Below are 21,936 nucleotides of genomic sequence, written 5' to 3' on the forward strand. Positions count from 1 at the left end.
TTAAATGTTTTGTTACAAAAAATGTAGTGAAAAAGCCAGTTATTTAATTATGGATGTTTTTGTCAACTTGTGTCTTGTTGCTTTTTTTATGAATACTATGCTGTCGTTGTGATTTTTTTTTTTTTTTACATTTGTCCTAACTTTGTTATTAAATAAATAAAATAGTGGCATGTTCCAAACCTTTTTTCCTGAATTGTTATGTCACTGTGCCTCTACTGGAGGAAAACAAGTGTCGGCATAAAGTGACTCGGTTGGTACAGAGGTTGAAACAGGTGAAGACTTGTTTTATTTTGCTATTGTGACTGACTCTCTCTCTTCTTCTCTCTCTCTCTCTATTTTTTGGTCGACCTGCTTGGCCTTGAGGGCCAGCTTTACTGTTGCTCTGACTGCCCTTTCTTTAACCTAGCTGCACCACTGGCTCTGTCCCCAGTATGTGTGGTGGGCCTTGGCAGCTCTGTGCTACTTTCGGGGTAACGATGGAGCTGTGCTTGTATTGAAGCAGGCAGTTTGATGTCCTGACCAGGCCATGGGCCCCTACCTTTATGCATTACTCCAGTGCTCTCCATCATGTGGCTGTAATTAGCCACAGGGAGCTTGTCTCTGAACAGAATTCTCTTCCAGAGATTTTAAGTTAAATTTTATCTGTCTGTCAGTCTGTCTACCTACTTATCAACCTGTGTCTCTCGTTAAAGCAGTGGGTTATAATCTGCTCTTTCTAGTGTTACTATGGCAGTTATTAGCACACACTCTTCCTCAGTTCTCCTGGAGGCCTTGCATGTCTCAACCCATCAGCTCAGAGTCAAGCATGAGTCACCCAGCGACATGTACAGACGCTGCAGCTGGTGTCTTTATAGGCTCACATATACCCTTTACACAGCTTGCCTGGAGTACCGATACAAGCAAACTGAACTCCCACACACTTGTTCAAAACACACACACACACACGTCTTTGGACACTTGTTGTTGGGAGTGTATGTGTACATTTGCGCAAACAGACAAATACTGACACTGCTGGGAGGTGTACTCAGGATACACAGACGATGAATCCTCACATGATCATACTGTTTACAGACACGTAAAACTATCTCGCACTACCACATAGACCTGTCACTATCCCACACTGCCAGACAGCTATTGTCAGAAATTTGTGAATAAATAAGCTGAAGGCAGTATTTCTATAACAAAATAACCATATCCACTGGACTAAATGTACAGTACTGTGCAAAAGTCTTAGGTATGTAAGATTTTTCACATAACATTTGTCTTAAAATAGTTCTTTTCTGTCTTCTCAACTGGTGTGTCAATAGCAAATATCATATTTTAGATTTCCGAACATTTCTTTTGAAAATAGTGAAACGCGTCACTAGGACTAAATAAAGACGGAAAACTAACACTAAACCTTCTAGACACTCCCAACCTTTTTTTGTAGGCATATACTCCAATGCATGATAAAACAACTATATCAAACAACTAAACAAAATAGGTGGTAATCATTAGCAACATAAGCAGGTTTAACCACAATTATAGGAGTATATGCCTACAAAAAAAGGTTGGGAGTGTCTGATAGGTTTAGTGTTAGTTTTCCGTCTTTATTTAGTCCTAGTGACACGTTTCACTATTTTCAAAAGAAATGTTCGGAAATCTAAAATATGATATTTGCTATTGATACACCAGTTGAGAACTGAAACAGAGCCACTTGTGTAGAGGGAATAAAACTGTGTGAGGATCAGCCATACTGAAAAGGTGAGGTTGCTGAACAGATTGCTAATCTCACACCATGACAAAGGTGAACATAGACACAAGACACAACGTGGTCACCCTGCATCAGCAAGGTCTATCACAGGCAGGAATTTCGAGGCAGAGAGGTGTTTCCAGATGAGCTATCTAAGCTCCTCTGAAGAAGCACAAAGAAAGGGGCAACGTTGAGGACCAGAAACGCAGTGGTCGGCCAAGGAAACTTAGCTCAGCAGATGAATGATACATCAAGTTGATGTCCCTCTGCACTTGGAAGATGTCAAGCAATGCCATCAGCTCAGAGCTGGCTTCAGCCACAGGGACCATTGTACACCTATCTACAGTCCAGAGAAGTCTGGTCAGAAGTGGTCTCAAGGGAAGACTTTCAATCAAAAAGCCTCAAACGAGGAAACAAAAACAAGCGACTCATCTGTGCATGAAAACAAAAGACCTGGGATGCAGCACAATGGCAGCAGGTGCTCTGGGCTGATGAGTCCAAATTTGAAATATTTGGCTCAAGAAGAAGGTGGTTTGTTCATCAAAGGGCTGGAGAACACTACAAGGATGAGTGTCTGCAGGCAACAACAAAGCATGGTGGAGGTTCTTTGCAGATTTTGGGCTGCATTGCTGTCAATGGAGTTGGGGATTTGGTCAGAATTATTGGTCTCAATGCTGAGAAATACAAGCAGATTCTTATCCATCATGCACTACCATCAGGGATGCATCTGATTGGTCCTAAGTTCATTCTGCAGCATAAAATGACCCCAAACATACAAACAAACTATCTTCAGTATCTTCAGAGGAACAAGGAGCCTCGCTACAGATGGTGTGACCTTCACTAAGCCCTGATCTCAACATCATCGAGTCAGTCTGGGATTACATCAAGAGACAGAAAGAATTGAAATAGCCAAAATCCATAGAAGAACTGTGGCAAGTTCTCCAAGATTCTTGGAAAAACCTTCCTGCCGAGTATCTTACAAAACTTTCACAAGTATACCTAAGCGAATATGCGTTGTTTGAAGGCAAAGGGTGGTCATACCAAATATTTATTTAACTATTGATTTTTCTGTTTTGTGCACTTTGTATGTTGTTAATATATAAATTAGAAACTATTCATTTTATTATTCTGAAAGCATTGTGAATTTACTGCACTTTTCCACAAGTGACTAAAACTTGTGCACAGTACTGTACATTACAACGAGACCACAACAACTTCACCGGTCCATTGTTAGCAAAAATGAGTTTTACATAGTGATCTCACTGATTAATAACACATTGAGATCACTGAATCAGTGCAGTGCTCAAGGAGATGGACTACAGGACATGCAGTCAGTGTGCCGTACACTTGCCTGCTACCAAATGCATAGCAATACACCACCTTGTGCTATCTCTGCTGCCTCACACTGTTGCAAAGTATTTGAGCAATCAAAAGAACTGGATATACTCTGTGCATTTGGTTGTGGTTTGCGGTTTGGCCTCTCCATAGTTCAATGATTTTCCTAACTTGAGAGCACATTTGGTTATCTCACTCTCTTTTCAGGACCTGTCAAACGACCTCATACGATAGGAACTGTCTCTAGTTGACACCATATGAGCTTAGCTGGCACTTTGATGCCATGCACTTTCATATGTCTCATCTTTTGTTCAAACATTTGTGAAACAGGACCAGTGGGACTAATGACAAAGACAGACTACATAACCTAGATACGTGTTTTGTTTGCTATGAACATTTTCCCAGATCCAGTATAACATGCATCGCATTCCGAGACTCAATAAGCCAATGAGGGAGACCAGAAATCCCATTTGCATTCTGCAAACTCCTTACAATCAATTCAATACCTTTGTGTGCCACACCACACAGTGTAGGTGTTTTCCACTGGAGCTTGAAACATCCAGCATTAAGCAGTAGAACCCGACTATTATTTAATCTACCTACTCTAAATCTTTTTTTGTTTTTGTTTTTCTTCATCCACTGCTTCATGTTCCAGGAATATACCCGGATATTAGTCTAGAAACTGAACACAGACGTGGTGGCAGTTAGGGATATTTCAACCAAAAGTAAAACAGCATGGAAGTAAAGATTTTTTTTTTCCAATTTGCAACTGTTCTATGACAAAGATGACAGATGTATGTCTGTCAAACCCCAATCATCACATTTAATCAAAGCCCACATCAAAGAAATGAAAGAAAACAAAGCTGCATACAAAACATGGTAAAAACAGGTTGCTTTTTATTGAATTGGAATACATATAGTCTGCTGTAGAGCTGGCAGCGTAAAGAGACCTAGCTACATGCGGATTGCATTTCCATTAAACATGCACAAATATTACTCTAAAACGGGGTAGGAATCCCAAACTGATATTGTATTGCTGGCATACTGAGGAGCTGGAGGCAGCAACACACATTTTATTCTTTTTACTCACACTTCACACTTTTGAGTTTTCCAATACGTGATTTACAGTACTCTCCAAGTCCCATATTAGGGTTACATCCACTTACAAACATTGCTTTATTTAAAAAAAAAAAAAAAAATAGAAGACAAAAAAAATATGATTTCAGATCAAACTCCCTTGTTAGACAGTTCAGGCCTCATGTGGGATACTTTTTAGGTTGCCATCTGTGTAATTCTTTTCCTGTGTCGAGTTGTATGAGTGCTTGTGTTTCAGTGTAATTTTGTGTGTATGTGTTTGTTTAGCTAAGGCCTGGTCATTTCTCTCTTTGGCAATACTCTGACATACACCACACAAGATGAACAAATGCTGAATTCATGAAGGGAAAACATATACTGTAAGATCTGGAAGACTGATTCCTGAATGGCTAATAATAGAGGCAACGCAAGACTAATGGCTTCAGACTGAAGCAACATAGAGCAGACTGTCAATATAACGTTCATCATACTCATACGTGCCCTAAACACAGTCCATGCTGTGTAGCTTTCTGCAAAAAACATCTCTTTAAGTCACTTGAAATACCATGATTTTAAAAAATAAAAACAAAACACAACAAAACAAAACAAAAAAAACAACCTAACTAACCTATACTCTCCAGGAGCGCATTAAAGGTACACAGTATGTTGAAAAATAATCCTTACAATTAAAAGGGAATAAAACTCCATATCTTAAACAAGGCCCACTTTACAAAATTACACAGAATTTTAAATAAACTCTATTCAATACAAGTTTCCAAACTAAGACATTTTTTTCTTTAAAAAAAATCAGAGAACAAAAAAGGAAGGAAATAATTTGAAGAGGAGAGAGATATAGTGAACCTTTACCTTTTATTTAAACACAGCTGACTAAAACTGTCAGTTTTTACTGTAAACTTGAAAAGTCTTGGAATGATTTTGGCACAATGTTAGAAGGCAAACACAGAAAAAATGACAGAGTATCATGCCGTGAGAACTAATGACAGTTTTTAAAAGCTAACAATTTAACTTCTTGTAAAACAACACTTTGCAACTCCTCATAACATTGGACAAATTGTTGATTTTTCTTTTGGCCAAGGCAAAAATACATACATTTGTACACATCTTTGATGGCCTACATTCAGAAAAAAGGGGAAAGAAAACCGGAGAGGATGAACCCAACATAATTTTTTTAAAAAAGGGGGATCAGGCTTATATTCCATAGGCCTTTACAATAAGTGCTGGTCAGGTGCAGATTACTGCTACAGACATTTTACAATACTGAGGGCCTCTGGTTTACAAAAGAGGCCATTGAAGACATATTTCAGCAGGGCCCTCAGCCCTACACCAAGTACATTCAAAATTTATTTCAAACAAGGGGTGTAAATACCAGATGTACATTAAACATGATGAACATCTTCTGTTCCTTGTGGAGATTTGTACAAAAAAAAAAGAGAGAGAGAGAGAGAGAGAAGAAAAAGAACTTCCTCTACAATTCCTTACCTTGATCTGTTGAATTTCTGTATAATCTTAACAATGTACTTGAATTTGTTTAAATCACACAAACAATTTCATTCATTATCGGTTTAGAAAAACAAAACTACAAGATCACCACAGCTATCCCTCCTTGTTTATTAATAATGACAATCCAATTCCACCTGGGCGTCTTTTCAGAAAGATTTAATGGCAACTCACAGGCTCAAGGGACAGACCCATAACACAGTCACTTCTAACCTTTGGTCAGCTCCTGCTCTAAGAATCCCTCTCTGTGAAGTCCTGCAACCCAATTCTGCAGAATGTTTTTCTAGAATCAGCACAATTTGAGGAAAGAGCCACTGCTGTTGCAGAAATGCTGGCATGGATCATTGACACTTGCAAGTAGGCGCTTAGGAAAGCACGGATGGCACACTAATCCTCATTCATTTTCCTTTCTTCCCACTGTCACCAAGCAGAGTTCATTGAATGGACAACAGGGGAAAGAAGACACTGAATTTGCCTGAGCCATCCAAGGACAAAACCTGGTCACACATAGCTAAAGGATGGAGTTTCAGGTGACCTTTTTAGGCTTGTCTCCGGCATGATCTTGTGAACACATAAAAAATACAGTCTCCTAGAGCTGCCCTCATCCCGGGGAGCCCCACTTGCTATTGCTAAAAGGATAGCATAGTGACATGAGGATAGGTGATAGGGAGGTGAGTGGGGAGGGCTGGTCAAAATGTTGTGAATAGTATCACTTGCACCATGACATTGCAGCGTGCATGTCACACACTTGCATGTCAACAACATGAAAAACATGCCTCTGACAGCTATCCATGTTCATTTTTAAAAATCAGTGCCTTGTCAGTTGTTATGATTACTACTGCTTAAAAGAATTTGGACAGTCACTTTTATAAAGCCCTTGATCTATGCGCATGTACATAACCCATGCATGCTCCACTGGGTTCAAGGCTGCAACACTGCCCTCGAGCAATACACCTTTCCTCCCTGTGTATCTCCCATTTCCAAACAGCCCCTGTTTTGGGCTGGTCCATGCTGTGGCTTGCCAAATGACTTTTCTGCCCCTCCCCAGTATTTATAACCCAGAAGTCTCGGGGAAAGACACGATTAGCTCCAGCCGTGACCTTTCACCTTTGAGCAACCTGGGGGCTATATATCAACCTCTGCAGGAACTTTAGCAGCCAATAAAACGGGTTTAAGAACCAGCAGCACAGATTACGACTGCTCAGAACACAAGCATTTTGGGAAGCAGGGGGCCAGGAGGGAGATACTGGAGCCACTGTGCTTGTGGCGGTCTCAGACCCCCTGCACAGGAAGCCCTGATGAAGTCTGGGATATACATTTGGAGAAGACGCTTAGAAAGCTTACCAGGGACTGAAATGTGCCTGAAAGACTACAGGCTTTATTTTCACTGCATGAAATCAACAGAAATAATCCTAATACACACATTTTTTGACTATATAATTTGACTATAGAATTTCTGTCCAATGAATTTGTTTAACATTTCTATAAACAGACATCTACTCATGAACGTTTGAATGTTAGGTCAAGTCAATACCTGAAATAATGGGGAGGATCTATCCTGGTGCTCATTTAGAGCTAAGGATAAACCTGCAAATGTGCAATGTTTTTAGGGCTAGAATGGAACACAGGGCATACTTTCAGGAAGCTGTACAACAATGAAAAAATAAAAGAAAATTTCTGCAGAACTTTCAAAGCTATGATCCTTTACCAAATTTCTTTTCATCTGGATTAATTTAATGTTACTGTTTGAAACCACAAATCTCTGATGAAAGCTCCTCATAAAAGAATTTAAAGAACAAGTTTAATTTTTAAGTGCAATTTCAGAATTCAACAATAGGTGAATCCAGACACATGAATTAAAAATTACAAAATGGAATTATCCAGTTAAAAAAAAAAATCTAATTCTACTCACTTTAGAGCCCTAAGGGCAAAAATATATTTAGAGAGAGAGAGAGAGAGAGGTAAGTGGGAGCAAACACAGGAAACTTGAACACACTGGGTAGATTAGAGATATGGAAAATGCTGGAAAACATCAAGGTGCCAAATAGAAAAAAATTGTAATAAGATGAATAGAGGAAGCAGAAAAATAACTGACTGTATGTAGACAGAATAGCCAAGGACTGAATCTGCTGGACAGGCTACTTGCTTGTGTTGGCATCGGAGAAGTAGGACTGTCCAACCAGAACACAATAAATTTATATTATCAGGAGAGGTTTCATACTTTCATAACAAAAGAAATCCCATATTTTATGGTTGTAAGCTTCCCAAAATAAGTAGACTGGGGCTAGAGGAGTGATACTGTTTTGATTCATAAATACCATGTTCAATCATGATACTGCATTGCAGAAAATTGTATGTACACAAATGTGTGATAACACTTAAATATGAAAACTTGTTTCAAAAAGATGACTACTTTGATGGTCGAGGTAAAAATTAACTGAGTCAGGTCGACACAATATACCCTCAAAAATCTTTCAATGTTTCCATAAAGATCCCAGAGCTAGCAAAGAAAGTAGAAATCTATCATTTCAGTCCTCTTAAGCTTTACAACGGCCAATAACAGAACATAGTGGTCAATCAACTTGCTGCTGTCCCGGTTCCATAGGGTGGAAATGAATAAAGATTGCAGGATAACACTTTGCTGAACTTTGCAAATAGCCAATCCTCCAAGAACAGGCATTCTCAGTGGACATTCACAAAAAAAACTCTGTAGCTCCATGCTTTCCCCAACCCTATGGCTGTGCTGGCTTTGACTGGTTGATCAGTGCCCTGCAGTTCAGTCCCTGAAATAAGGTAGACGTCAACAGATCACCAAAGCATGTAAAGATTCGCACGGCGAACCAAGTCCCTATAAGTAACAACAGTTAGCTGGCTGGGACTATCCCCAAAAGACTGGCTTTCTATGACTGACTGCTCTCAGCTCTGGATCGGCGGCTGGTGTGTCAGTCCTTTTCCTTTGTCTGTGCAAAGTTTGCAAGTGGATCCATATTGTATATGTAGTTCACGCTGGCTTTCCCAACAGTCATGGTCATCACAGTCCCATGCAAAGCTAGGCCAAAGTAATAGATGTTCATCAAGCCTAACCATTTTCAGATCGTCCAGGTAGCTCTCAGGTAAATAAGATTTAAACTTCCATGCCCTTCCAGGATAGCGGAATGAGCACAGGGGTTGGCATGAAAAACGTGGTCCCAGGTCTAGATGAGCTTTAAAACTTGATGGTTATTTTTAAGTTGAGGTTATTACTCCATCACAAGTTGCCCTCTGGTTCTGACATATAAACTTTAGGGTCCATCAATTGCCTTCATGGAAAGAGGGAAGCAGAGTGAGCATCTGAATAGTGAACGATGGCTACAGGGAGTAAAATACCAAAAACAGAAAACAGATGACAAAAACAAGAAAAAAATGAAATATTGAGTTAGATGAATGGGCACTGCCGTTTGGAGCCTTCTGTGGATGTTAAGGACAAATACATATCTGTAAACAAATGTGACTGATCCTAAAACAGTGAGCCTCGTAGCACAAAGCATGATATGGTGTCAAAAAGGCATATAGAGGCATTTTCAAAAGGCTACCTAAAGACAGAACTGAGCGTGTGTTTGAAACAGACTGCCACTGTAATGTAATGGATAGAGTGCGAAATGGTTTTGTGAAACCCTATGAATTCCTGAATTAATATTCAAATAAAATAAACAAAGAAAAGTTGCAATAAACACCATTATCAAGCACTTTGCTCCATGACACTTGGGTCTTATTGGTCTAAACTTTGCACTGAGATTTCCAGCATGACCCAATGCATTAGTGTTGATAAATCTTCATTAACACCCAAACTGTCCACTACACTGCTCTCATCTTCAGATTGTCCATTTCTGATTTAGTCACATGTGCAAACCTCTCCCTTGTCAAGACTGCAGAATATAATACACCCAATATAAGAAGCAGAAGAGGATATGTCACCACGTCCATTCCAAATGGATGTTCGAGCCAAACAGGTCACTACTATATCAGTGGGCTGACATATAGTATGAGTGAGACTATTTGGTGGGTAGTGACAGTGCAGGCAAAAGTTCCAAATAGCAAGCTTCATCTGTACATTCAAAGCATGGGCTTGTGCTGGAAGTAAGTCAAGTAGTTGATGGTTTTCTTCTGTCAGAATGCCAGTGATGCGATGTTTGTCACGGGACTGGGAAGAGGTACATTCCTTATACAGGAGAGCCAATTAAAAGATGGATTGCTCTGGAAGGAAAAAGACAAAAAAACCCACCCGTCCACACACACACACACGCACACGCACACACAGACACACACACACATACATACATACACATACACACACAAGGAAAGTTACAGTGAAGCCAAGATTACTTTACATGAAGGTAATTAATCTCTGAATCACTTGATTAAGTTAAGAAAAGAAGTCATGGATTCTCAAGAGACTCTGTATAGTCCCGAAGTTAATTTCAAGAGGACTGCAGAATTACTTTCCTTCACATAGTACAGCTAAAGAAATCTTTAGGCAATCTTTAATCATTTGCCTTTCAGAATTAGTGAAGAACTTGAATCAGGGAACTATTGTAAGCACAAATTGGTCAACAGTCTATCTTGATTTACCAGATAAATACCTCTGTTTGAAGAAGTCAGACTCAGTTGTCTAAACGGCGGTTACTCCAGGGTCGACTGTTTTCACCTGTCCGCCCCTCGACCCGACTCGTCGGAGCCCTGCTGGACCATGTCCCTCGGTTTCCTGCCTGATCCCTGTCCATCTGGCCCAGTGGCTGTTTTCTCCAGGAGGTATGAGGTGGTTCACCATCATCTGCTGCCTGGCCAAAGAGGAGGAAAAAACATACAATGACGCAGATGGTGGATCCCACACTTCGTAAGGTCTTCATGAAACCACTCAGACATGCATGTCACATGGATTCAGGTACATCAAGAATCTGGCTAAGGATGAACCAAATCACCAAGTAAGAAGATGGAAACATAATCCGAGCTTTCATGTTTGTTGGTCTGCTTCTTTATTTTTCAACCAGCAGAGTTCTGTTATATGCTTTACATTAAGGACTTTCAGAAGTACCTTATACGATGGTGTAATTTTTTGTGAACATGTGATATACAAAAGAAACAGAATTAAAAAAAAAAAGATCCAGTTCCAACACAGGCAGATTCAAATCTATAGATGGAATCATCTTTCAAAGTTCCAAAATGGCGCAGTCTGCTGATATACAATACAACATATCTGACAACTAAATGTTTCAGCAATTGTAAAGGTGTCAGACAACCAAACTATCTGTGACATTATAAGTTTTTCTCTTTTATTTAAAAAAACAAAACAAAACAAAACAAACAAACAAAAAAACTCTAGTGGAATTTAGTCCTGAATACCATTGCAGATCAATGCTAATTGTCCATAATGGGGCCTTCGGTCTTCTGGGAGACCAGTGGTGGGCGGACACAGGAAACTAGTTACGATGCAACAGCTGCCAAATGAGCAGGCAGTAACCTGGCAACTTCCTGTTTCTTTCCCAATCCCTAAGACGGAAAGGCCCAAAAGGAAGAAATGGCCAGGCATGAACTTCAAAGGCTTACCTCTTGTTACTAGGACCTGATGTGATCCAAGGTGTTTTTTGTTGTTAAATAGAAACTGCCAACGTGTCTTGATATAAAATACGGGTATAGATAGGTGTTATGCAATTATGGTTAAGCTGAATGTGTTTTTATGTACGTGCCTTGTTGATCTCATAAAACATGTCTTGTCTTGCTCCCCCATGTCAATCTTTTGCATAACTTGGCTTGCGCACACTAAAATTTTAAACGTGACCATATTCTGCAAACTCTGGATGACATTTCTGAATTCTACATTTTAAAAACACCTGAGCTGGTATAAGCAGAGCATAGCACCATTGCCAACTATTAAACACTATTTACTAAAATGAAAAACTAGAAAAACTTTTTTTAAAACTTAACTTAAATTTTTTAGATGAGCACTTGAAAAAAGTTTTAAAACATGATGATGATTGGATGCATTATATTTCAATTCAAAATGAACAAATTTCTCTCTCAAATTCCTGGCTGTACCATGCTACTTTCAAAATTTTAAGAGGCAAAATATGAGCTCTGATAGGTCACCTAATAGCATTACATGATGGCATACCCAGCAAAACAATTCATTTTTATTAACAGCACACAATTTTTATTAAACAAATCTTGTACTTTTACCTCATATATGTATTTGAAACAAATGCACAAAATGATTGGTACAGCTTTCTGAATTGAAGGAACGGGCCTGTGCTCTTTTTGCTGAAGCAAAACATTTTAGATTACTATAAATATTTTCCTTATTTAGAGGCACATTGTGCCAGCTATCTATCCTAACACGATGGTGCTAATTACATCCAAGGTAACCGGTTTCAGAGAAGGCTTAAGTCAAATCTGTCAGTAAAATTTGTGTGAGTTACATCTGTCCAGGGTAAACATTAATAGATATCACACATTAAGGAACACATTTAGCAAATCCTCTCCTTCAGGCTCTTTTGCTTTAGGAACCACCCTGCACAAGTGTCCAAGCAAAACTAATGTTCAGGGTTTTTTTTTCCATCCAACCACCACTCCTCTTCAAAGAAAACAAAAAGAACACAGCTGTACAAGACTGTACAGTCACAAAGGAATCCCTCCATTTATTATACAAGTGAATGAAACAGCACAAGAAAGCAAAATTTGATCACACAAGCCCTCGTGCTATAGAAAATTTGGCTTAAAAGGAACATCTAGGCCTAATGGCAGAATATTGATGATTTTATCATAACTTACAAAGTGGTACTATAAGCACATCAGTCTGACAGAGGACATAATTCTGAGTCATGAACACTGACCATGATCTGTGAGGTCACAAGAGACAAGCTACAGACACTAAAACAAATTATGTATAAGATAAAAGGTTCATCAAATCAATATCCCGTCAGCACATACCACCAGAGCGAAGCCCACTGAGAATGATATCCCTCAGTAATGACTATGAGGGCTTGCCAATACTGACTATAGGGCTTGCTGCATTTTTTTGTTTACCAAGTGTCCGGTCCTATAGGGGTCCTCACCAGGCTTAAGGAGAATTCTTAAGGAAAAATTTCAGCATGCTGGACCATTTTCAAAACTTAACAGATTATAAAACATTTTGAAAATACTATAATGAGAATATCTGTCTCACATCCCATGTGAGAAATGTTACATAAAGAAAGGTCTTCACACTAGAGGAAAACTGTATCCTCACCTATTTTAAGAAAGATACTATGTTGTTCCTCCAAACATATATTCCAATATAGTACAATTAACTGAAGATACGTTAATATGTTTTGCCCAAGAGAAGTCCAAATTCTTCAAAGTACAAACCCCTGAATATGTTTATCAAGAGCCTAATATGATCCCACTTCCTTATGATTTTTTTAAATTTCCCTGTCAAGAAATTATGTTGGGTTTTTTTCTCTTTTTTTTTGTGGTATCTTTTCTAATGCATCTTTAGCTCTGTCACAAAGTTTTTTGTCTCCTCAGTACATTTCTAAGTCAGTTCCACAGAGGAAATCACTGTGAACCTCAACATCAACATGGGACTCCAAATTGATATTCGGGAATGCATACTTTTCAGGAATCTGCAGAGAAAAATAGATATTTTCGTTGCATAAAATGCTGTAGTTGTCAGAAGATGACACATGTATTACAATGAAGACCCCACTGGGAGAGTGCAGGGACAGGGAGTGATTGATTACTAATGATATCATAACATAAGTGGCACTTCATCAGCTCACAGCTGGTCCTGCACTCAGAGGCCAGTCAGTAGCAAAGAAAGAGTTCACTCAACTGCTCCACTAACATATGCAACACAAAAGAAAGGAACAGACAGACGAAAGAACCAAGTATGGCAAGGGTGTGTGCTAGAACTTATTCAAAATATGAGCGTGACACCTAACTCAAACAAATGAGAGGAATTCATTTTGTTTTAGTGCAGAAACGCAAGATGGATGCCAAGTGCATGGGGAGAAGGAGCCTGGGTATTTTCATAGCCTTGGGCCAGAGGGATCATAGAGAAGTGGGTAGGAGGGGAGAGACCAAATTATTCAATTAGGAGCACTGAAGGTTAATGAGAGGGAGAGATGATTAGTGGCACAGAAAGAGGGGCAGTTGTAATTATGGCTCTGATGGGACATCAGTTTGCTTCTCTAGCACACTTGTTCCCTCAGTTGTTGAAGAAAGGCTGTGTGTTTTCAGACAGGGGAGCTCGTTTGTTTGTTTTGACTAAACGGAGGGACAGGAGTTCTCAGAGCTCTGCGACTCCTCTAGTGAGAATCACTTTTGACCTGATCTCAAAAGCTCTGTTAATACCCAAAGCATGACCTTTGACTTACAAGGTTGCAGCACCCCACCAAGCTCGCCAATCGACTAAAAACAATATTAGCACATGAATGACTACAGAACCACACAGCCATTAATCATTAGAGACTTATTACAGTAAGCAACAGACAGTTGCAGGATTAAACATTTCACTTTTATTCACAATTATCTGATGAAAGGCTCTGACCGGCACTTACATCTTGAGGATAAAGAGCATCCCAAACAAAAGATGTGTTCAGTAGGGTGCTGGTTAGGTTTATGTCACTCTCAGTGTGTTTTTTCTTGTAAGAACGACCCACTTTTCCATTTTTTTTTTTTTTATTCGTAAGGCATCATGAAGTGCTCTCATAAATAATTCTGTAAAAAAGCATTCTTTCCTACCCTTGTTCCAGTCAGACCAAAGTCAAAAGTTTATTATAGTGAATGTAGAATGGTCTACAAACAAAAGAAAAAAAGCAATTCAGAGAAAGTAAGTACCACGATATAATAACAAGATCAAAGGAAATCAGTTACATAATTATAAAACACTTTAACTACACTAAACTCCTAGACAAAAAGGGCAAAAAGAAAACCAGTTACATTAAGGTGAAACTTTCAACAATGCTGGCCTTCAATTATCTTCAAAAAACATACCGTCTTGGTAAGAAAGAATCAGTTGGAAGGCTTTACGAAAGCTATTTACTCATTTTGAGGTTTTTCAAACATTTTTTCTCCACATTAAAGTCTTTTATCCCTCTCTTTTTAATCTGTTTTTCCTCTCTGTCTACTTTCTGCATAAGAAATTTCAGATCTGCTCTCCAAAGCACCACATTTTAGACTGGCATCAGAAAAAACAGCCAGCCCAAGCAGTCATGACATTTCTGCCTTTACTGTAAAGAAAACTTTTTCAGCTAAGCATGAGACATATGTACATCGATATATCATCCTGATCATATTGAGTAAGATAACATCCTGTTTACAACATACTTTGCATTGTACCTGTGATCCTTTAAAAGTGATCAGGAAATGCTGCAGCAATATAGCCCAAATGCTTTGGGAAAACAATGCAAGAGCATTTGGGCTACATTGAAATCAATACTTTGACTTGTTAAATATGTGTATTAAGTAATTAAACAGATGTGTCAGACAGCTTTTTTTCTGCCAATGATGACAGCTTTTCAATGACTTTTTGAAAAGTTGCTCTTTCCATGGAGAGCTTTCATTCTCTGTTGGTCTCAGCAACATATAAGTATATTTTCCCTAAATACATGTTTAATATCACTTGAAACAAAACAATTTATCTTTTATAACTAAGTTCAAAGTAATCTATTTCTAGAAGGGTATTCTCATTCCTACGTTATCTATTTTATTCTTTTGTGCACTTGAAGTCTTACCGACATGTTTAAGACTGCATTTTTTGTCAAGTGCAGAGAGCTGGAGTATTTGGTGTCCAGCACGGTCAAATACAGATTTAGAACAAAGACAGGTACAGAGCCTGCCTCACTAACATATTTTCTCCTTCAACTAAGCTTTCAAACTTTGTCTTTTTCATCTTATCCCAGATGCTATGCTTTAGGACAAAGCTAAAACAAAGCCTAATCAATATCTCACAAAAGGCGTCAAGGAAATATGAATCAAAAAATGGGGCCAAATGTCTGTGTACAACTTTATCAGGACTCACAGTTAGACAAGATATGTGTCAAATGGGTGACATGAAAATAAATATTAAGAACTGAACAAAACATTTCCATACTTGCCACAGTTTACACGCAAGAGTCAATGATGATATATTCCAGACTGAATACCTCCATTTCCTCTAAGAGGTTATAATGAAAAATGAAAATGATTTCTCATGGACTGAGTGAACTGGAATGAAAAAGAAATGATTTCTCATGGACTGAGTGAACCCCAGGCCAGTCAGTGATTGAAACTAATGGAATCAAGATAGTAACACATTCCAACATTTCAAATGATTAAGGATGAAAATGGAAATACTCACAGTGGGCTGCCTCCGGCTCCGAGGTTTGAGCTCTTGTGCGCTGACAGGCTCATGGGGGATACTGCGAAGTCCTCCCTCCACAGGAGCTGCGGAGCTCCTGCTCCTGCGGTAGTGGTTCACATTGTCCCTGCTCGGTGCAACACTGTTTATTCTGCGCATGTACACTTCTGCTGGGCTTGGCTTACTGGAACTGGTTAATGTCTCCTCTGTATCTAAGACTGTTGTGGCCCTATAAGCCCTCCAAGTAGTGGTAGGTTCAGTCTCATCATCTGAGTCATTTAACCTCGGGCCTCGGCCAGAATCATCCACAGATAACGCTCCCCGGTTCTTCCAGGTGCTCCTCACTGTGACATTCCTCATATCAGAAAGACTGTCTTCCTGAGCTGAGTGGTGGTTCAGACCATGGCTCTTCCAAGTGGCTACAGTAGTGGTGGTACTACTAACGCCACTCTCAAATCCAGACTCTGTGTCATTGTTGAAGTCAGAAGTAGTCTCAGGAGACTGTAGACTGAAGCTGCTCTGAGACAGAAGCTGCGCCTCCATGCAGGATGTCTCAAGGCTGCTGGGGGATTCAGAGTCATTAGCATCACCCTGTTGTGGCCGTAATGTAATCTCACTCTTTGGGATAGATATTTCATAAGGGATGGAGATGCTACCTCTATGCTCACTACTTGGGCCAATAACAATGTTGCTAGTGGACGTATGGCGCTCCTTGGCTGGTGGCTCACTAGAGACACTGCTGCTCCGACTGCTGGTCCTGGAGGAGCTTGGATCATTGGGATAAAAGGTGATGCTGCTGGTCATCTTGCTAGTCACAGCTGGCTTGGTGGAGACCTTGGGTTTCCCATTAGCAGTCAATGTTTCTGTGCTCCCACCTGACATGACCTCTTTTCGATCAAACTCCACAATGGCTGGCTTGATGACAGCCTTTGACCTTAGGGCCTCCCTAGGGCTACATACCCGTCGGATCTCAATCCCAGAAGGTGTATGTTTGGGATCCTGGGAAGTGCCCTCCGTCATTAGGGACCTATGCTGCTCCTCATCATATGAGCTTCTTGTGGAGGCAACAGAATAGGCATCTTGCTGGCGAGTGCATCTGGGGGATCTGGCTGCTCTTGCACTTAAAACTGTTGATACAGTTCCTCGATCTTGTTCATCTACTGACCGTCTTGAACCTGCAGATTCAGCCTCTGAGGCTGAGGACTGGCCTTCAGATCTATGGTCACCGGCAGCCAATGAGGGAATGTGGGACCTATAGGCAGTGTAGGACCCATTTGCTTTTGAATGGCTTGATGCTGAAAAAGCATCCTGATCTGTAGATTCTCGTTCTTTTTCAGATAAGGCCATATCCTTGTTTGAGACTGCAAGAACATCAGAATTGTTTGCCTCACTGTCACTAGCTGTGTACAACCTGGAGAATTTCTCAACTTTACTCTTCTTAATTTCTATTTCACTTGATTTATATGAGGTCTTCCATGACTTTTGGTCATTTACAGCTGGGGGGTAACGGCTGAGGACAGATAGTTTCTTGCTGTCACTAGACGTGCTAGTTGAAGTGGCACCACCAACTTTGTCCTCAATTCCCTTCCCTGTGTCCTTCAGTCCATTGTCAGTGTCCGCAGACCCAGATTTCAATGCCTTCTTCACTTTGTGTGCAGGGCTATGTGCCCTGCGAGTCAGTGTGGGGGAGCTTTCTGCGGAGTTACTAAGGTCCTTGTTCCTAAGTTTAGTGTCCCTTCTGTGTTGGGGTGATCCATCTCTGCTCTTATATTTGTTAGCGAAGGGTTCAGCAACAGCAGCACTCCTTAACTTGGGCTTCTCATGTCTCAACCCTCCCCTTACGTTTATCTCTTCATTTTCAGCCTTACCATTCTCAAGCACCTTTGCCATGCTGCTGCCAGCTGATTCTCCATTGTTGCTACTTCCATAAAGCTGCAACTTCAATTGCTCAACCTCACCACTGAGAGCTTTGGTTCGGTCCTGCTCCTGCTGGAGTTTTTCCATCAGCTCAGCATACTTAGACTCAGAGTTCTTGAGGTCCTCCTCAACCAACTCTAACTGCTTCAGACGGTTTTTTAGCCTCTCCACTTCCTGATTTAGGTCCTTTACCTTGTTGTCCTCCTGACCATCTGAGCTGTTCTTCTCATTCTCAGACTTGTTCCTTAGGCCCAAGTCATCAGACCGCTTCAGATAGTCAAAGCTCTTCTTCCTTGCCAGTTTGCTGGTCAGGCCAGTCGAAAAGTCATCTTCAATTCGGAGATCCCTAGAATCTGTGTGTTCATGGCCTGCAGAGCTAATTTTGTTCTTTTGGCGATCTAACCTCTCTGTCAGTTTAAGTATGATTTTTTCATCTTCTCTTTGTTTTTCCAGCAGCCTCTTGCGTTCATTGACAAATGTCTGGGTGAGCCCTCTCAGTTTTTCCATCTCTGCAGTGAGGGCCTGCTCTGCTTTGTCAAGACGGGCTTCTGAGGAATCCACTTCCTTTATGCGGGCCTTGAGGGTCTCCAACTCAGAGGAAAGCTTCCGGGTCAAGTTTTTCTCTTCATTCAAACTAAAGCATAGCTGGGTGCAGTCTGATTTGCTCTTGCCAAAGGCCTCCTCAAGCTTTTCCAGCTCAGCCATTCTCCGGTGCAATTGCTCAATCTCTACCTTGAGCTCTCGAGTGAGTTTTTCCTCCTCTTCTAACTTCTCCCTTACGGTGCGACAAAGGTCCTCAGCCTTTCGCACTTCCTCATCTTTGCCCTCAATCTTAAGCACACGTTTTCGAAGTGCCTCCACATCACCCAGAAGTGAGGAGTTGCTTCCCTCTGCCTGGATAATCTTGTCTTGGAGATCCAGTAGCTCATCCTCAGCCTTCTGGAGCTTGCTGGTAGCCTCCTCAAGCTCATCCAGACGTCGTCCAAGGCTCTGAAGCTTATGCCTTAGATGGCGACTGGTCGTGTCTTTGGAGTCACTCATAATGGATGCTGATTTTCTTTAGGGTATTATTCCAAATATAAATTTATAGGATGACCTTTTGTAAAGGTACACATTTGTGTGGCAGTACTATGTCAGTGGTTCTATGTCACCTGTGATGAGTCAGCAAGCTTGAGAGGTGCTTTCAGATCCTTTTAACTCCACTCTCAATTCTCCCAGCAGTTATCTCTTATGGCTGTTAGTTGGTTCTGATCATCTGCAAAAAAAGAGAAACAGTTTAAGTCACAGAAAAACTGTTTAAGTAACAGTTTAATAAAATGTTTTATCAACGGGCAAACAAAGCACAAAGTCAATTTTTGTTTGTTTGTGCAAACTTCTTAGACCTCTACCCCTAAACATATGCACCACAAAATATTCATCAGAAAAAGGTCCTTTTAAATGAAAAGTAATGAAACAAGAAGGTTGTCTAAGCAAAGGGATAGAGTAGGGCACTACAAAAGGAGAGTTATGCTGGTTGGTGTGGCAGGCCTGCACAATCAGTGTATGATTCCACTGTTCTGAGTGATTGATGCAAAACAAACGTTGAGAGGAGCTTGGGTGGGCTCAAATAGAATAATGCACATGTAAAGGAATAATTAAGCATGAACACAGATGAGCACAAACATGCATCAGCACACACGCATGGACATGTGCAGAAAGGCAAGGATGATGTAGGGTACAAAAGCACATTTGAAAACCACTTTAACAGTAACAAATTATGGGTACAATGCATAATAAAATTCAAAGCATCATAAAATTAAACGTATTTATAAAAATCAATAGATGTAAAAGTAAAAACACTGTCACAAAAATGTTTTTATTTATTTGCTTACTTACGTTAATTTATGTAGAAAGTCTAAAAAAGCAGAAAATGTAATACCATTCGTGACAAACTGACCCATGCTCACAAAATTTAATGACAGAGAAATAGTATTGTTGTTTCTGCTGCAAGTGAGCTTCAGATCTTTGGTTATGGAGAACACTATAATGAGGTGCCGAAAACAAAACAGCAAAAAAAAATCTTCTGCCGCTTGGTTGCCCCTTGCCACTGGCTCCAATATCCCAGCATTGATTTTTTGCCAGGATTTCTGCTGACAGAAGCACATCTACATGACACCAGTCTCTCTTTGCATGGCTGTCACCAGAGCAATGGCAATAGCAATGGCCACTGCTTTGCACCATTCCTGGCCACAGCAACACTGACTATACATAGACTGTATAACTAACAATAAAACAGTAATGGAACATAGACATGTTTTTAGTTCTATATTTGAAATGGCATAGTCAGTAGTTCAGATTAGTTCTTGATAAAATTGCAATTGCTGTAAAACCTATTAAGTCAACAGTATCCAAGGGGAAACATTTCACAGCACAGACTATTAATATCTGTTAAAACAGACTTCTCTATCATCAATCATTCAAACAGAGAGCTGTGGAAAAGTTAGCAGTGCACAAAGGTAGCGTACTTTGAGTGCAATGGACCACTTGGGTAAGATGGAGCATCTTTCATGGTAGCCAGGTACTAAGACTCTAGATGTCAGGAGCTCTCTAACACATTACAGGTACTTCGCTCTTAAGCAAGCATCAGATGATGGTTTCTTGACCAATGTTTTGCTCCTCTCCAGCAGACACAATAGAATTAGCAAGGACAGTACATCTGTTCATAATATCACATATCAATCACATTTAATCTGGATCTCCATACGCAGAAAATATCCTCCGTACCAATCCAGCCATTGGAAGGACACTACAAGGACGGGCCCTTAAAAGATACTGAAGGGGATATTTTAACCTCTTCACAGGCTGACTGCATATTTAAATTCAATTCATGGGATGAAAAAACATGAATTATTCAAAGTCAAATCGTTAGAAGTATCTCATGTGCCAAATTACATGCACATAGTTAATGATGAGTCTCAATTAGAGCTAATGTGAAGCTCTCCAAGTCTTTCAACACTTAATTCACCTAATCATAATATACACTTTTATTTTTGCCGATAAAGACTGTGTGATGAAATCATGTGGTAGAAAAAAGTTGTGCAATACAATTCACTAAAAACAAAAGCAATTTACTTTTAAATTAAATTAAACTTAAAGATCTCCAGAATTTGGATCCATTAAATGAAGTTTAAATTATTCCAGAGTATCAAGAGACAAAGAATACAAGGTGTCTGTTCCTTTATTACTAAGGAAGAGTTCCTTGGCATAAAACATTTCTATGGCACTACAAATGTTTGCCAAGCTCGATATCAAAATAACAGGTAACAAACCACACTGTAAAGCACGCTTCTGTGCCAGTACTCTTCATCTTGTAATGTCATGTAGCACATGTCTTTTTCTTGGTTCAAAACTAGAGGGTCTGAAGGAATTCCTCTGGGTGCAAATAGATAAGAAAACAGTAAAGATAGGTCCAGCACAGTCTAACTGAGGGATGGACCCAAGCACTGGATGCTCCTCACTCCAGCACTATTCTACATCTCAACTCTCCCTTCTACCTGACGGCATTTGAAAAACACCAGTAGTGAACCAGTGAAGCATGCAAAAGCTGCTCCGGCATGGGGGACTGCCCAGCGCCAAGGCAATCAACATACCAACTTCTTATCTGAAACATGACTTAATTAGGCACAGTAGCCTTTTGGTGGAGGGAAATGGTAGCAATAGCTAGCGTTCGAAGATGACAAGGCTATTGCCACAAGCATACATAAAGAATGAGCATTACACTGTTTATTTCACCCAAAACACACACACACACACACACACACACACAAACAGGCAAAGGCACATGCACACCGCTTGAACAAATGCCCCTTCCGAGTGACTGCCTGATGTGATCACAAGATTTCTCATTGTGATTTTCTGCATATTTGTGGAGATGAAGAAATGTTTCAGCAAGAGCAGGATTTGGGGATAGGGGAGGGACAAACTGGGACCAAAAGCAGTGAACACTTGCTCTCACTCTACAGACAGT

At 40.1% G+C, this 21,936-nt stretch overlaps 1 protein-coding gene across 1 annotated transcript; it reads right to left on the reverse strand.

Moving 5' to 3' along the window:
• Nucleotides 1–10,299: 10,299 nt before the first annotated feature.
• On the reverse strand, nt 10,300–18,971 carry luzp1 (leucine zipper protein 1). The gene is made up of 2 exons (XM_030787468.1): nt 16,014–18,971; nt 10,300–10,476 (listed from the first exon to the last, which is right to left on the reverse strand). Exons 1-2 carry the CDS (start codon nt 18,969–18,971, stop codon nt 10,300–10,302), a joined length of 3,135 nt encoding a protein of 1,044 aa, XP_030643328.1.
• Nucleotides 18,972–21,936: the final 2,965 nt, after the last annotated feature.

This window comes from Chanos chanos, chromosome 10 (assembly GCF_902362185.1).
Source record: "Chanos chanos chromosome 10, fChaCha1.1, whole genome shotgun sequence".
Classification (NCBI taxonomy): Eukaryota; Metazoa; Chordata; class Actinopteri; order Gonorynchiformes; family Chanidae; genus Chanos; species Chanos chanos.